This window comes from Megalobrama amblycephala, linkage group LG16 (genome assembly GCF_018812025.1).
Source record: "Megalobrama amblycephala isolate DHTTF-2021 linkage group LG16, ASM1881202v1, whole genome shotgun sequence".
NCBI lineage: Eukaryota > Metazoa > Chordata > Actinopteri > Cypriniformes > Xenocyprididae > Megalobrama > Megalobrama amblycephala.
The window spans coordinates 15,841,729-15,859,373 of record NC_063059.1 but is presented as its reverse complement, the minus strand read 5'-3'; the positions used below and the strand labels follow the sequence as shown (position 1 = coordinate 15,859,373).

Genomic DNA, 17,645 nt, shown 5'->3' with positions numbered 1-17,645 from the left:
TCCTTTGAGAGGAATGAGCTTACAGGATTTCGAGAATCTATCCACCACAACGAGTATACAGGTGAATCCTTGAGAGGAAGGAAGATCTGTCATAAAGTCTATTCCAATGTGGGTCCAGGGTCGTTCTGGGATGGGCAGAGGAACAAGCTTTCCTTCAGGCAATCTCCTAGGGGTATCCGCGATGGCACAGACTGAGCAGCCCCTGATGTACCGGGAGATGTCCTGAGGCATGGATGGCCACCAATAACGTTGTTGAAGGAGCGAGAGGGTCCTTCTCCTGCCTGGGTGTCCAGAGCCCGGAGATGAGTGAGCTAAGTCCAAGAGGGTGATCCGGTGATGAGGTGGAACGTACAATCTACCCTCTGGACCTCCCGGCGGAGCAGGTTGGAGAAGGTTCTCTTGTTGGATCTGTTGGTTGATGGTCCATTGGATAGGGCTTACGATCATGGCTGGAGGGAGGATAGGTTCTGGAGTTTCAGGATCGGGATCTGCCTGGTGAAGACGAGATAGAGCATCCGCACGGTTGTTCTGATCTCCTGGACGGTAGGTAACTTTGAAGTTGAATCTGGTGAAGAATAAAGCCCATCGGGCTTGGCGATGGTTGAGTCTTTTTGCGTCTCGTAGATATTCAAGGTTGCGGTGGTCAGTGATGACTTCAAACGGTAGTTTCGCTCCCTCCAGCCAATGTCGCCACTCCTCCAAGGCTAGCTTAATCGCCAGGAGCTCACGATTGCCAATGTCGTAATTCTGCTCCGCCGGGGATAGCTTCTTGGAATAGAAGGCGCATGGATGGAGTCGTGGAGGATCCCCCTGCCGCTGGGACAGTACCGCTCCAACCCCGGTGGAAGAGGCATCCACCTCAACGATGAACTGGTGGTTTGGGTCAGGATGGATCAGGATTGGAGCGGACTTGAAGGCGAGTTTCAACTGATGGAAGGCGTTCGTGGCCACGGGGTTCCAGGACAGAGACTTGGGCCGGTTACGGAGAAGAGAGGTGAGTGGTGAACTGAGCATGCTGTAGTTGTTAATGAAACGGCGGTAGAAATTAGCAAAGCCCAGGAACCTCTGAAGCTCCTTGATGGTATTGGGTTGCTTCCAGTGAGTGATGGCTTCCACCTTCCCCTGGTCCATCTTCACACCATTGGGGTCGATGACATAACCCAGGAACTGGACTGAGGAGGTGTGGAATTCGCATTTTTCCAGTTTAAGGTAGAGTTGGTGTTCACGGAGTTTCTGGAGGACGAGTTTGACATGGTTCACATGGTCTTCATAACGATGAGAGTAGATGAGGATGTCGTCGATGTATACAATGACGAACTTGTTCAGGTAATCTCGGAAAACTTCATTCATATAATTCTGGAACACAGACGGACTATTGGACAACCCATACGGCATCACCTGATATTCGTAGTGCCCGGACGGGGTGATGAACGCTGTCTTCCACTCGTCCCCCTTCCGTATGCGAATCAGGTTGTAGGCACTCCTCAAGTCCAGTTTTGAGAATATGGTGGCTCCTCCATGGCCTTCTGCTCCGGGATGGACAATGGATATACTCGTCCCTTAGGTAACGTAGCCCCAGGCAGGAGGTCGATGGCGCAGTCCCATGGCCGATGAGGTGGAAGTTGGGTTGCCAACCGCTTACTGAAGACATCCTGGAACGCCCGATAAGCTGGAGGAATGGTTACTTGGACTTGGGTTTCTGGACTTTCAACTGAGGTGGATTGGACCGGTAGTGGTGGTTTTCTGGATGAAGAGGATGATTGAAGAACTTTTACAGGTAAGGTGATGCAGTGTTCATGGCAGTTCTTACCCCACTTGAGGATTTCACCAGTTGGCCAATGGATGTAAGGTTGGTGTTGGTTTAACCATGGGCGTCCCAGGATAATGTCAGCGGTTGACTCCTCCAGCACCATAAATGTGATGTCCTCCACATGCAAGTGACCGACACGGAGGATAAGTGTGGGGGAGAAGTAACGGACATGACCTCGGCCCAGCGGTTTTCCCTGTATGGTCGTTATTTTCAGGTCGACGGGGCTGCGTTGACGTTTGGCATTCAGGAGATTGAGGGTTTGTTGGCTGATGAAGTTCCCCGCCGACCCGGAGTCGAGGAGGGCTTGTACTGAAACAGAAGATTGACAATGTCTTAGGTTCACCCAGGTTTTAGTTAAGCGTGCTGTTTGAGGAGGTAGTTGGATGGTACTCACCGCTGGACGAGGAGGTCGAACTGGACAGGTGGGTAGTTGATGTCCATCTCCCCCACAATACAAGCACAACCTTAAGTTGATGCGGCGTTGTCGTTCTGAGGTGGTGAGATGGTATGTATCAACTTGCATAGGTTCAGGTGCTGGAGGCGCGACAGATGGTGAGACGGGCGGAGGATTTACAGCGGGAGCGGTGTGAGTGCAAGCAGCGAGTCGTTGGGAGACTCGGATAGTTTTTTGGATCAAACTCTCTAATCCCAGGGAATCTTCATATACCACGATCAATTGTTGAACTTCTTCGCGTAATCCATGACGAAAGGTTGTGAGGAGAGCGGTCTCATTCCAGCCGCTGATATAGGCGAGGGTGCGGAAGCGCACGGCATATGAACTCACAGTCTCGTTCCTTTCTTGTCGAATGTTGAATAGCTGACCGTGAATGGATAAGTCAGCTGTCTGCTGGCCGAAGACTTCCTTTAACTGGGAACAGAATGAGGACACGGAACCAAGGATCGCAGAATTAGCTTCCCATAATGATTGGGCCCATTGCAGGGCCTTACCTGATAGTAGATTGATGATGAATGCCACCCGGCTTCTTTCGGTAGTGAATAGATGAGTATTGGCTTCCATGTAAAGAGAGCATTGTAGTAGGAACACGCTGCAATCCTCTGCCGCGCCGCTGTATGTCGCTGGTTTGGCCATGGGACTCGCAGGGGCAGCTGAAGAAGTGAGCGGTGGAGTGGGTGTTGATGATGACGGTGCGGTGGTTGTGGTATTTTGAAGGAGTGAGGACCGTACAGCGTTGACCAGTGCCAGGAAGGGATCCGCGGTGCGGTCCCCGCCTGTGTCTGAAGAGCTCTGCATTTGGTCTGGTCTTCTGTCAGACACAGACGAGGACACAGAGGAGGTAAAGTGTAACAGTGTTTATTAACAGAGGTTTCAGACACAGGTGATGACACAGGTAGAGAATCTTGACACGTAGAACTGACAATAGGTATAACAGTGATAACTTTCCTTGGCAGATGACGAAGGTGACACAGATGAAGACGGAGGACTCAGGACTGGAGATGAAGACGATGAAGACAACAGTAGGTATAATGTTCAGGTAAGACGAGGTCGAGTGACGTGTAGGGATCGGTGCAAGACCAGACAATGAGTGAATGGAACTGGTGTGCTTATATGTGGCTCTGGTGATGATGCACAGGTGTTCAGTATTCCGGTGATTGTGAACGAGTGGGCGTGGCGTAAGTGTCCGTGTCTGAAGGTGCCGGTTGTGTAGCCGGGACAATGTGATGATTTATAGAATGAAATGACGCTGACACATTTTGGAGCGAACAACCATTAGACTGAGAATCAACAATCAGTTTAGATCAACAAGATCTATTCGCTTGGAAATTGTGCTAAATGTAGGCTTCCTGTACTTAATCATTTGCAAAGATGTACTGAGACATTGAGACATGTTCTTAGACATTTGCAATTTGATTAAATGAATGAGAAAATCAGTTCTGTTGTGAACAATTGCCAAGTGGTTTGGAGGTTTGTCCATGTTGTTTTGAGAATGTAATTTCTGTTTCAAGAAATGAGCCAAACCAATGGAGAAAAACTGTAATTAGAGAGAAAGTGGATTTTTTTTAAAAAAAATTTTTAACTGATGTTTGGCATAGCCAAAGCAGGTCACCGTGATGGTACAACTCACATTTTAAATTAATTTGAGACCTCCTGCTTCCATTGTTTAGCCGAGGTCACCACAGGACAGCAAGGCAATGCCTCACATGCAGAGGAAAGATGACACCCAGACTCTTAGCCTAGGTAACATGGCTGACTCCACAATGTGAACGAGTTTGTTTATGCTAGCTGACATTGAGAGAATTCCCCTCTGAGAGCGCCCACTTCTGGGATTGTTGGATCATCTCTTCTGGGATTTCCTTCTGTTCAGAGCAGTTACTGCACCACAGAGTCAAGTAGCCCATTACATTGTGTCAAGATTCCAAATTTGTTCACTTTCATTTTCATTCACTCCTTCAAGTGGAATATATTTGTAGACTAATGTAGGAAATAGTGAATGAGGTTATAGGGGGTGATTTCAAACACAGCCTTGTGTTCGAGCGGCGCTTTGTAGGCAGAGTGGTGTATGACATCAAATTACAGATAGAGCGATTTGAAAGCATACGGAGCCGTCTGCTCTCTAATCGCTCTTGTTGTACTTCGATGCCATACGGTCTGCACTGTGCCGCTTGAAGTTGAACACACCTAGTGACTTGCCGCCACCTATTGGTGGTTTTAATTTCACTTTTTTAAATTAAAACATTAAAACATAAATTTATATTTCTCTATTCAATTTTTTTATGCAGTTGTAATTACAGTATAAATGCATTCATGCCACCTCTACATTACATTTAACAAGGGAAAAAAAGGCTCCTGAAAATCAATTTAAGGGGGCAAATATCAGCCTTAATGGGAAAGTTAATTTCTGTCACGGCCCTGTAGGTGATATCACATATAAATTATATAAGCAAAGTTAAACGCAACATTTACTATAAATCAAATATAATTAATGTTTATGCATCACACTTGTAAATGTACTTTTTTTACAGTTTTTTTCTTTCTTGGTTTGTGTGCACTGCTACTTTACTCAAGACTTGATGAAAGGGACTTGAGCGGGGGATTTTAATCTGTACCAATTACTTGTGAAACTATTGGTTTCTTCATTAACTCAGTTCTGAGAGTAATAAGAGGGAAAAATAGGGCTAAATCAGAGCAGGAAGTTTCTCCAATTGAAATGCAGATTACTGATTACAGTGATGATCGCTGATGAGGTGATGAGATGATCGCATGCTGACTGCTGAGTGTGTTATCTGAGAATCTAGAAAACACATTGACACGTCTGTTATATTTTGCTTGTAAGTGCATGTTTAATGTTCTAATATCAGATTGATTTGTATGTAAACAGAAAGCACAGAAGGGTCAGAGTCGTAACGTGGATCGTCTTAGGAAGAAGATGAATGAGCAGGAGTCGTGTCTGCTATTACACTCCCCCACCATCCCATTCCGCATCCACAACAAACACGGCAAGGTACCACATCGCACAACAGTCTGATTTACAACACTGTTTTTTGTGAGAAGATAGTGTGATGTTTATTTGACATGATCTTTCAGATATTCTATCTCTTTAACACTTGATGTTACACATGACACATTAATGTTTTCCACTAAATGTTGTGCTTCTGCTGTTTATAGCTTTCCAGTAGGGGGAGCCATTGTTATTTTTTAAAGCAGAGGTCTTCAACCCTGCTCCTGGGGACCTACTGTCCAGCAGAGTTTAGCTCCGCCCTAATCAAACACACCTGGACCAGCTAATTAAACTTCAGGATTGTTTAAAAATACGCATGTAGACATGATTGGAAATACACATGCAGGTTGGAAATAAACTGCAGGATAGTGGGTCCTAAGAGCAGGGTTGAAGACCTATGCTTTAACTCACTGTCTCTTTCTCTCTCCAGAACCACCTGTTCCTGTTGTCCTCAGATTATGAGAGGTCAGAATGGAGGGAAAGCATTCAGAAACTGCTGAAGAAAGGTCAGATGACTTGTTATATTAAAAAAGATCAGATTATTCTCCCATACAATATCAAATCATCATTACAAAATTACACAATCCATCCTTCCTACATTTTGCAATGTTTGGAACAAAATGATAATTCAAATTCAATAATATAATTCACATTTGCTATTTCCTACACTACTTTTAACATATCATTTAAATATATTTTAACGTTTTACAAGTTGAAAAATTAATAAGAAAATGTATTACAGAAATTATGTTTAACATGTTCAAGCAAAAATTGTAGCAAAATTATCATTTAAATGTTATTTTTCTTAATTGCATTTACACTCACAGTTAAGACACTTGCGATTGCATTTTCATTAAATGTCCCGTAATGAATGTAGCAAAATTCAGTGTGGATTTGAAAATGCATTCCGAGCCAATCAGGTCCCCGCCCTGTCAATCATTGCGACAAGGCGGGCCAGGTGATGGAAACATGGCGGCAGCAGAGATATTAAGAGTGAGGCATTTATAGGCAAATGAAGTGGAGCAAGAACAGAGAGATATCAATGTTCCTGCAGATTATGCACTTCCGTCAGTCATAGAGCCGTTACATAATTAGAAGAACCATAGATATGTATGGTTAGAACGCTTCACAGAAAATGTGCCTGGCGCTTGTGCACCTTATTGTGAGTGGGGTGGCGTTGAAGTGCTGAAAAGTGGCGCCGCAAATGAGCGGTGCTTTGCAGCAGGTTGCTTTACTCATAGAAATAATCTTAGACAAGCTGTCCGAGATTATTGCTTGCTCTATAAGTATGGTTGTATATTTTTCTCTTTTTATTGTTCTGGTTGTGGTTTAGAGAAGAAAGTAGTATGCGCACATCCCAGCACAACTTAGAGCAGGTGCTCGATCATCCACTTGAATGTCAACAAACAAAAAACGGCACACTGCCACTGCTGCTCTCAAAATGTATTAAAAAGACAACGTTTCGACCGAAAAGGTCTTCGTCAGGTCAGACAAACGAACTGGTTGTTGTTTATGTATCAATTATGTGAAGTCCATCTGGATGCTAATGAGTGTTATTTATAATAATTTCTATTCCCAAAAATAACTCTGATGTTTAAGCCCTCTTTCAAACGCTAGAAAGCACCCCGCCCAGACCATGTCTAATGCTCTTAAAATTCACTCTGGTGATGTCTAAATTTCTCTTGGACAGCTACACAGAGTAGGGTCATTCTTCTGGGTCACAGCAACGAATTATATAGGCATATATTTTTTTTAATCTTTTTTTTTTAATCTTTTTTTTCCTCCTATGCATCCATTTCATTTTACATAATTTTATATATAATTTTTTTATTTAAAGGTGCCCTAGATTATGTTTTTAAAAGATGTAATATAAGTCTAAGGTGTCCCCTGAATGTGTCTGTGAAGTTTCAGCTCAAAATACCTCATAGATTTTTTTTTATTAATTTTGCCTATTTTGCCTATCTTAACTGCCTATTTTGGGGCATCATTATAAACGCGCCGATTTTATGCTGCGGCCCCTTTAAATCCCGTGCTCTTCGCCCACAGAGCTCGCGCTTGCCTTAAACAGTGCCTTAACAAAGTTTACACAGCTAATATAACCCTCAAAATGGATCTTTACAAAGTGTTTGTCATGCATGCGGCATGCATGCGTCGGATTATGTGAGTATTGTATACTGTTATATTGTTTACTTCTGATTTTGAATGAGTTTGATAGTGCTCCGTGGCTAACGGGTAATGCTACACTTTTGGAGAGATTAATAAAGAATGGAGTTGTGTTTATGCATTATACAGACTGCAAGTGTTTAAAAATGAAAATAGCGATGGCTCTCTTGTCTCCGTGAATACAGTAATAACCGATGGTAACTTTAACCACATTTAACAGTACATTAACAACATGCTAACGAAACATTTAGAAAGACAGTTTACAAATATCACTAAAAATATCATGTTATCATTGATCATGTCAGTTATTATTGCTCCATCTGCCATTTTTCGCTATTGTTCTTGCTTGCTTACCTAGTCTGATGATTTGGTTGTGCACATCCAGACGTTAATACTGGCTGCCCTTGTCTAATGCCTTTTATAATGTTGGAAACATGGGCTGTTACGTAACAGTCGGTGTTATGTTGAGATTCGCCTGTTCTTCGGAGGTCTTTTAAACAAACGAGATTTATATAAGAAGGAGGAAACAATGGAGTTTGAGACTCACTGTATGTCATTTCCATGTACTGAACTCTTGTTATTTAACTATGCCAAGATAAATAAAATTTTTGATTCGAGGGCACCTTTAAAACTTCTCAACTGCTGAAGTTTTTAGACATTTTACAAAAGCTGTCATTCACAAAACTCCAGTTCCAGCACATCCCAAATGCGCTTTACCAGACTGAGATCTGGTGACTGTGTAGGCTATTTGAGTATAGTGAACTCATTGTCATGTTCAAGAAAGCAGTTTGAGATGATTTGAGGTTTGTGACATGGTTCGTTATCCTGCTGGAAGTAGATATCAGAAAATGGTACACTGTGGTCATAAAGGGATAGACATGGTCAGCAACAATACATGGTCAGCAAAAAGGGATGGATATGGTCAGCAACAATCAGGTATGCTGTGAGGTTTAAATGATGCTCAATTGGTACTAAAGTGTGCAAACTGTGCCAATAAAATATCCAACACACCACCAGCACCTGTTCACATCAGACCAAAGTGCTTTCTAAGGTATGAAAGATGGGTTTAGACATCACCAGAGTTATTTTTGGTAACAAAAATTGTTGTGCTAGGATGTGCACTGAGTGTTCTAAATAACACTCAGTGTCCAGATGGACTACACATCATTTTATTAATATAATTGATGCATAAACAATAATCAGAATGATAAAAGGAGAAAAACATACAACCATATTGATAGTGTAAGCAATAATCTCGGACAGCTTGTCTAAGATTATTTCTATGAGTAAAGTAACCTGTTGTAAAGCACTGCTTATGAGCGCCAGGCGCGTTCTCTGTAAGGTGTTGTAACCATAAATATCTATGGTTCTAATAACGTACTGGCTCTGTGATTGACAGAAGAGCATAATCTTCAGGAACATTGACATTTCTCTGTTCTTGCTCCACTTTATCTGCCTGTAAATGCCTCGCTTTTTAATATCTCCAACACCTGGCCCCGCCTTGACACAATGATTGACAGGATGGGGCGGGGACGTGATTGGCTCAGAATACATTTTCAAATTCACACTGAATTTTGCTACATTCATTACATGACATTTAATGAAAATGCAAACGCAAGTGTCTTAACTGTGAGTGTAAATGCAATTAAGAAAAATAACATTTAAATGATATTTTTTCTACAATTTTTGCTTGAACATGTTAAACATATATAATCATTTCTGTGATACATTTTCATTTGAATTTTGCGACTTACAAATCGTTAAAATATGTTTAAATTATATGTTAAAAGTAGTGTAGGAAATGGCAAATGTAAATTATATTTGTATTTATTTATATTGAATTTGAATTATCATTTTGCTCCAAACATTGCACATATGGTATGGAAAATGTAAATTTAAATACAGAAATGCATTGCCATTTTACATATTGCATTGCTATTTTGCATATTACATTTCAAATTGAAAATTGCTACCCATATGCTTCAATATTCACAAAGTGTTCACAAAGCTGTTTACTTTTTAAATAATTATTCATTGTTTTTATTGTATGTTTTATAATTAATTTTTATATAACACCTGAAAGACCAGTTGCATATGTTTTTTCTATGCTTTTTTTTCTTCTTCTTCATTAAGAGCCATAAAAAATGTTGCATTTCATGTTTAAATGAATTACCAAAGGTCATTATTTTCTTCTTTGACATGCAAGATGGAAGTGAGCTACAAATAATGTGTTGGGCATTAGGGGGATTTGGGGTCATTATGGTTCTTGAAAATGATCCTGAATATGTTCTACCTTTCTATAGACATCCTGAATGTTCAACACAGCAGTGTTATTTTAGTATTATTAAATTTTTTACATATTATTATTATTATTATTATTATTATTGTTTATATATTTTCAGTTATGTTCATACCTGCAAACTAGTCACTTTGCGGCGAAATTCGCCGTTTTGAATCAAAATATGTCATTTATGTGAACCATGTAGATCTGAAGAGGTTTTTTTTTTCTTTTCTTTTTCTCTCGGGGTGGAGGGTGTCAGGGTGAGTTTGCAGGCACAATAAACCTCACAAGAATCGAAAATGGGCTACTTTCCCATAGACTGAAGTGAGACCATAAACGTCTCTCGAGTTGACATGATCTATTTTGGCGCTCTGTGGTGTGACTGACACATTGCTGAAGCGCTTCAGTTCAAACAGAGGCAGAGCGCACATGAACCGATCATCTCTTCCGCTTTACAACATGAAATAAACATGAATAGATATAGGATGAATGAATACCGAAGGTATGTTGAAAGATCCAGTACAACTTACTGCAGTCCGTATCATGTCATATGTAACGTTAATCGATCAATCATTGTTTCAACTGGGGGAAAGTGCTAATAAAATAGCTTGTAAAAATGTCACATTTACTTTAACATTTACCTCAGAAAAGCTGTTCAATGTCAAAAAACTCGTTAGTCAGCTACAAAAATGAACTTAGAGAGGAGAATTTTGATATCCACTGTGACTAGGCCATTGCATATTCATGTAAATTCATGTACATGTGTTTCAATACTGAATGTATAAAACCGTTTTATGACAGCCACCATTTAAATGTTTAGGCCGATATTAAAAACTAATAGAAACAGTATTAAAAATAAGCAGAATCATAATTATGTCATTAAAAATGTATTATAACGCTATTATAAAAGCTTCTTTGTGTCATTTATATGTAAGTAGCTTACAAATCAATTATTTTTAATATTATAATGATGTACCAGCTGTGGTTCCCTGTATAGTTTACAGCATTAGTTGAGAGATATTTTTTTCTTTTTGCCATATACTTTACATGATAGGCCCCAAATTAATGATTATTGAATTGAAGGTAATCAAATCGCAAGCTTCTGAATCAAAATCAAATCCATTTGTAAAATTTGTGTCAATGCCAGCCCTAGTGTCATTTTTTTTTTTTTTTTTTTTTTTTTTTTTTTACTTGAAGCAAATGTTGTTTTTTCCATTTATTTTCTTGTGAGAGTGCACCAGAATGCTTAGTTTATATGTTAAAATCACAAAAAAATTCTCCTGGGAGAGGATGACCCCAGAACCCCCTACTACTATTTACTTTGTAAACATGTCACTTTTTTACCACTTTGGAGTTTGCAGGTATGTATGTTATGTGTATGCATATTATTTATTTATTTATTTATTTTCCCTTTTTATATTGTTATTTAAATTTAATTAATTTATTTTGTTTTAATTTTAGTTCAGTTTTTCATTTATTTCCAGTTAGTAATTTTAGTGAATCAACTTGAACTTATTTCAGATATTTGCCAAGGCAACATTTAGAATTTTTTTGTTTAGTGTAGGTTTTTCATCTAATACTTTTTTTTTGTTTTTTTTAAATTAGCTTTATTTCTATGAACAAAAATGTTTTAATAGTTTTAGTTGTAGTTAGCAATATAATAAAACCAATATGTAGCGCTCAGTGTGTGTGTGTGTGTGTGTGTGTGTGTGTGTGTTTCAGACCTGCAGCCATGTGTGTTGAGTTCAGTAGAACTGCAAGTGTTAACCGGCTCCTGCTTCAAACTCAGAACTGTCCACAACATTCCCGTCACCAGCAACAAAGATGGTAAGAGACACACATTTTCACATTTATTTCTCTGCTCTCTGATACAGTGTTTAGCTTCAGTTATATATAGAGGGGTCAAATGCAAATGCTGTCTGAATATGTCAGTAATATCAATTTCAGTTGATATCACATGTCCAGAAATACATGTAATTGTATTAGTTTTTCATATATCTCATTTGTCTGAGATATTTATCCTCTATTCTAGTGTTTCTTTCCCTTGTTTCCAGTTAGCTGCCTTAAGCTCCTCATCACAATACTTTTTATTTATATTCACTACCCCTGTTTCTTCATTCCTCTCTTTCTCATTCCATCCCAGTGAAGTCCAAATGGGTTTTTCAGAAATCTAGGTTACAATCTGGTTCTACTCTACTGATAACCTGTGCCATGTAGAGGCTGCTTTTATTCACTTCTGGGCAGGGCAGATTTTCTGAACTTGGCTGTTTGTATTTGTGTGGACTGATTTGGATGACATTAAAGCCATCTGTCCAGCACCTCCCACATACATCCCTAGTCAGCAGAGCTGGAGTCGGTCACTATCGAAAGGGCAACACTTCCTCAGTGCTGCTGTACATATACTCCAAACCTCTCCTGTTGAATTATGAGTGGTTGTTGGTAGATTCTAAAATATTATTGCATTTAGTAATGAAATGCATTAATCCTCTTCTAAAACCTGCTTATCCCATGATAAAATCACTGTAACACAACGCCAAGTCAAATTTATTTATATAGCTCTTTTCAGACTACACATTGTTTCAGAGCATCTTAATAGAAAATAATGTTGTTAATGTTCATAATATATTAATATCAAGCAGCTGAGATTTACTGTGTAGTATATATTGCCATATGTGAGTGTACTCTTTGTATGCGCATAAAGTTGGAAATTTAAGGACTGTGCAAAAGTCTTAGGCTTAAGTATAAGTATAAATGTTTTAATGACCATCCATATGACCATCTCTTTATTAAAGGGGCTCTATGTAGGAATGACACCCAGTGTTTAAAATAGGTACTGCAGTCCAAATTAAAAATATTGTTTGGCCCGCCCCCTCGTTCAAAGACGCGGGTTGCCAGCAACAATAGTTAGCACAATTGACAATGCAAGCTGATGAGTTGATTTATTGTTTTAATATGCTGTTGTTAATAGAGATATTTAGATGGATGCAGAGGCTTTTTAGGTCAAGTAGAATCTGTGATTCTCTGACCCAGTTTGTTTGTTGGTTTCCATGGTTGCAATACGCTGTGTTTTCCACCAACTGGCAACCTGCGATGTCAAAATACTATTAGAGAAACTAGCAGGTGAACTTAGCATGTTTCCTAAATATCTGCAAACATATTGGGGTATTTTTATGCCTTATTAAAGTAAAAAGCTTACATAGAGCCTCTTTAAGATACAAACAGGAAATATGTACCAAAAAAAATTCAGAACAAAATGGCTTCTTTAAAGGGTACATAACACACACAATTTCTGTCAATCTCATGTTAATCTTGAGTACCTATAGAGTAGTATAGCATCCTTCATATTTCTTAAGAGTCTTTAGTTTTATCATATTTATAAAAGACAGATACGCTGTACCGAGTCTTTCCGAAAACAGCCGAGCACCTGGAGGTGTGCCTTGGGCGAAGCTAAAGAGTCACGAGCGCACGCAGCTTAATACACCATCGCATCCCTGGATAACTTTTGATTCACTATACGTTTGTGTTGTTCACATTATATGCACTTACGTGCCGATTGCCAACAAAACAGACATTTGATGCAGTTTTACTTACTACCTGTGGTTCCGACTCATGACCGGGATCTTTTATCGCTGGGACTGCTCCGTAAATCCAGCGTCAAACTGGCCCTTGTTTATAAAACCATAAGCGCTCATCCTGAGGAAAAACATAAGATATTCGCCATTCATTTTAACCAATAAAAAATTGATTGCAACTTTCAATAGTTAATTTAAGGTGGTTTCTATGATTATTTTAATGACAAATGTCAAGAGCGCATCAATGTAATGCGTGACCAGAAATCTCTCAGTTCTACTGTTCACTTAACGCTGGTTTTTTTGGGAAGCAAAGTTATCTTTCCCTCACAACTAAAGACAACACTTCTTTGGTGACATAGTTGATTTTGTGGTCTAAAAACAAAGTGACAAATCTTTCTTGAGCAAGATCTGTGCAGCGCTGACGACGATTTGCACAACCCGAGCGAAGCACGTTGATGGGCGTGCTCTTGCTCTCTTGCTCTGGTTGATGTCCGCGCGCTCTTCCCCAAGAAGTGCTTTCCAAAACATGTATGAACTCTGAAGGAATGAATTTGGCACAGAAATACTGTCCAGCTCGTGTTTTGAAACTTTGGCCATGTTTAGCATGAGAATCCAACTCTTTAACAGTGTAAATAAGTCAAAATGCCCTTTAAGCAAAAATCAGTTTTAAGTGTGACCACTTGGACTTCTTCCAGTTTTTTTTTTTTAAGAAGAATTTCTGAGAAAGTTCTCATCAGATTTTGAAAGTTTTCTTGGCCTTCCAGTCCTTTTCCATTCCATTTAGGTTTAAGAGTGCCAGGTTCCTGCTATTGCTCAAGAGTAATGGAAGGTCACTTAGACTTGCCACATTAACCTACAGGTGTTTTTTCTTTATTCTTTTTTTCCCTGTATACACATTTCCTGTATTTTCTGGTTATATTCTAATAAAGGGACTGAGAAAAATTATATATGGTCATTATATTATTGCTAAAACAATATCTAATGGTGGCCTAAGACCTTTGCACAGTACTGTATATATCCAACGTTATATATAGAGTTGTATTATAATACAGTTTACATTTTTTGTGACAATCATTCACCCATGATTTTATATATATATATATATATATTATATATTGCTTAATGTGAATATAGTACATGTATGCAAGTAAAGTAGGATGTATTATATATCCACCCTAAGGGTGAACATTTCTAACTCACCATTTTACCCTAAAGGTAAAAATGCCATTGTGTATCTTATCAGCATTATTTATTAATAAGGCATTGATTTGGGCTGTGAAGATAATTCATTTATAATTGCAATTTGTGTGAACCTTATTGTAAAGTGTACACTATTTCAACATTAACTGATGTGTTAATAACATTTGTAGACCCTTTATTAACATGACTTACCATTAACAAAGCATTCATTAATGGAATTTGTGAACCTTATTGTAAAGTGTACACTATTTCAACATTAACTGATGTGTTACTAACATTTGTAGACGCTTTATTAACATGACTTACCATTAACAAAGCCTCATGTCTACCTCATGTCTCTAAAGCACATAATATTACATTAATAATGAATGTAAACAACTTTCAGAGCTTTTACTTGTACCACTTTACTGCTGCAGATTAATTTCTGCATTGATAGTGTTGACATAGAAACGCATAAATCCGAGTCTGAGGATGTACACTGCGTTCCAAATTATTATGCAAGTGACATATCAGTAAGATTTTAGTAGAATAAACATTTAGATTTTAGTTTTTCTAAGAAAATGTTTGTTTGTTTATTTATCCATGTCTTTTTAGACAACTGGTATCAATCTCAGACAAAATAATTTGCCAGATCTATGGAAACCCTACTTAGAGGTTGTTCCACATTATTAAGCAAGTCACAGTTCTCATGCAATATGGGGAGGAAGAAAGATCTTTCTGAAGATGAAAAGCATGAAAAGGTGCAATGTTGTGCAAAAGGCATGAAAACAACTAATATTGTGTGAAACTGAATGGAGATTATCGAATTATCATACGATTTGTGAGTGATTTAGAGCACAGCAGAACTCGATCAGATAAAGGCTTATTAATGAAAGTTCATGTCAAAAAAATTAATTGTATTAAAAGGGCAGCTATAAAAAAGCCAGTGTTGAGCAGCAAACAGGTATTTGAAGCTGCTGGTGTCTCTGGAGTCTCAAGAAGCTCTCCATGCAGGCTGGCAGTTGTGCGTAAAGATGCATTTTAGACACCACTAACCAAACCTCACAAAGAGAAACATATTTAGAAATACATGAAGACTCATTTTTTAAATAGTTTTATTCACTGACTAATGCTGTACTACAATGGATGGTCTAAACGGATGGATTTCTGGATGGTAGGTGAATGGCCACCACGTTCCAACAAGACTGCGATGTCAGCAAGGAGCTGACGGGTGATGATTGGGGCTGGAATATTGGGAAGTGAGATGGAAGGTCCCACAGCAATAAATCTGTTTGAAAATGTATTTCTACACCCACTGTAAATGTTTCTTTTTGTGAGGTTTGGTTAGTGATGGCTGAAATGCATCTTTACGCACAACTGCCAGCCTGCATGGAGAGCATCTTGAGACTCCAGAGACACCAGGAGCTTCAAATACCTGTTTGCTGCTCAACACTGGCTTTTTTATAGCTGCCCTTTTAATACAATTAATTTTTTTGACAGCAACTTTCATTAATAAGCCTTTATCTGACCGAGTTCTGCTGTGCTCTAAATCACTCACAAATCTTATGATAATTTGATAATCTCCATTCAATTTCACACAATATTAGTTGTTTTCATGCCTTTTGCACAAAATTGCACCTTTTCATGCTTTTCATCTTCAGGAAGATCTTTATTCCTCCCCATATTGCATGAGAACTGTGACTTGCTTAATAATGTGGAACAACCTCTAAGTATGGTTTCCATAGACCTGGTAAATTATTTTATCTGAGATTGATACCAGTTATCTAAAAAGACATGGATAAATAAACAAACATACATTTTCTTAGAAAAACTAAAATCTGAATGTTTATTCTACTGAAATCTTGCTGATATGTCACTTGCATAATAATTTGGAACGCGGTGTAAACAGCTCCGTGTAGAACGTCAGGGGTTGCCATCTCATAATTACGGTTATGACATGGTGTGAATGCAGCATAAGCTTATTGTTTTGGTTCAGAAGGAACTGCAAAAGATGACTGCTCTTTGTTTACTGCACCCGTTGACTGTGTCTACAACACACTAATGACGTGTGATGTCTGCGCGAGCAGGGTGCGCAGAGGTATGGAAATACATATGTTGACAGACAGATAGGACATCATATCATTGCATTCGGATCAAATGCATTGATTGGACAAACATTTTTTGGTCCTGAGATTTCCACAGAAGATATATGTACATGTTTTAATATTTAAACAACAATCAATAATAGAAGATGTCAGGATGAGAAGAGTTTCAACCAGTATAACAAAAGTGTTTATAAAACAATTGCCTACCCAACCTTTCAGCTATAAAAGTTTGTCTCGACAAATTTTCCTTTTATTGTCTTGAACTTTTTAATTTCTTCAAATTTCAGTTCATTTTTTATTTAATTTGATTAAATAATTTAATAATAATATATTAGGGCTGCACGATATATCGAAATTATTGAAATATCGCACATGTACATATTGCAATGATTTACAATACTGCATGATTTTAATACTCCAAAAGATGACTGTTACATACGTGTGACATGCTTATTGTTTTTAAATGCAATAAACGAGGTACTCACGTGCACAAAAGGCTGCCTCTCAGACTGCGCGCGATCCCGAATTCAGTTCTCTTCCACAGCTTATATGGCCATATTCACACAAAATTGTCAAAATGCCCATCTTGGTGTGTATTGTCATAAACACAGTCAGTTATGATTAATTGGACTAAATAGTTAAAAGAGTGCGTGTAACAGTATATTCTATCCGTGCAGCTCTTAAAGTGACAGCAGCCTAATAAACCTGCTTCCGACTGTGTGCTTAATGTTAATCAAACAACAAAAAACAAAGAGAAAATCACTCACTGCACTTGACTGAATAACTTTTGTAGCTTTAATAAAAATCAGTATATATATGTTTTATTTCTGTATTTGTTTATTCAATTGCTGTCGTTAAATAAACCTAATGTAGGCCTACCTGAAACCCTAAACCCTCCTTACACTGATGGTAAATGACACTTACTTTTTATGTAATGCTTCAGTAAAACACTGCTGTTCACTTTCAGTTGTAGGAATGCTTTCTTCTCACAAAAAGAATGTGAAACATGTATGTTGGTTTATTTTCATTTTTTAAGAATAATACAAATTTATTTTACACACTTAAAGCATTATCGTG

At 38.5% G+C, this 17,645-nt stretch overlaps 1 protein-coding gene across 4 annotated transcripts in view; it reads left to right on the top strand.

Moving 5' to 3' along the window:
• The window catches only part of abr (ABR activator of RhoGEF and GTPase), a 343,069-nt gene that overhangs the window by 198,212 nt on the left and 127,212 nt on the right, over positions 1 to 17,645 (top strand). For all 4 annotated transcript variants that reach the window (XM_048161871.1, XM_048161872.1, XM_048161873.1 and 1 more), the window contains 3 exons: positions 5,149 to 5,271; positions 5,699 to 5,774; positions 11,435 to 11,539. In XM_048161871.1, coding sequence (XP_048017828.1) covers positions 5,149 to 5,271; positions 5,699 to 5,774; positions 11,435 to 11,539 — 304 coding nt within the window. The remainder of the gene's footprint in view (positions 1 to 5,148; positions 5,272 to 5,698; positions 5,775 to 11,434; positions 11,540 to 17,645) is intronic.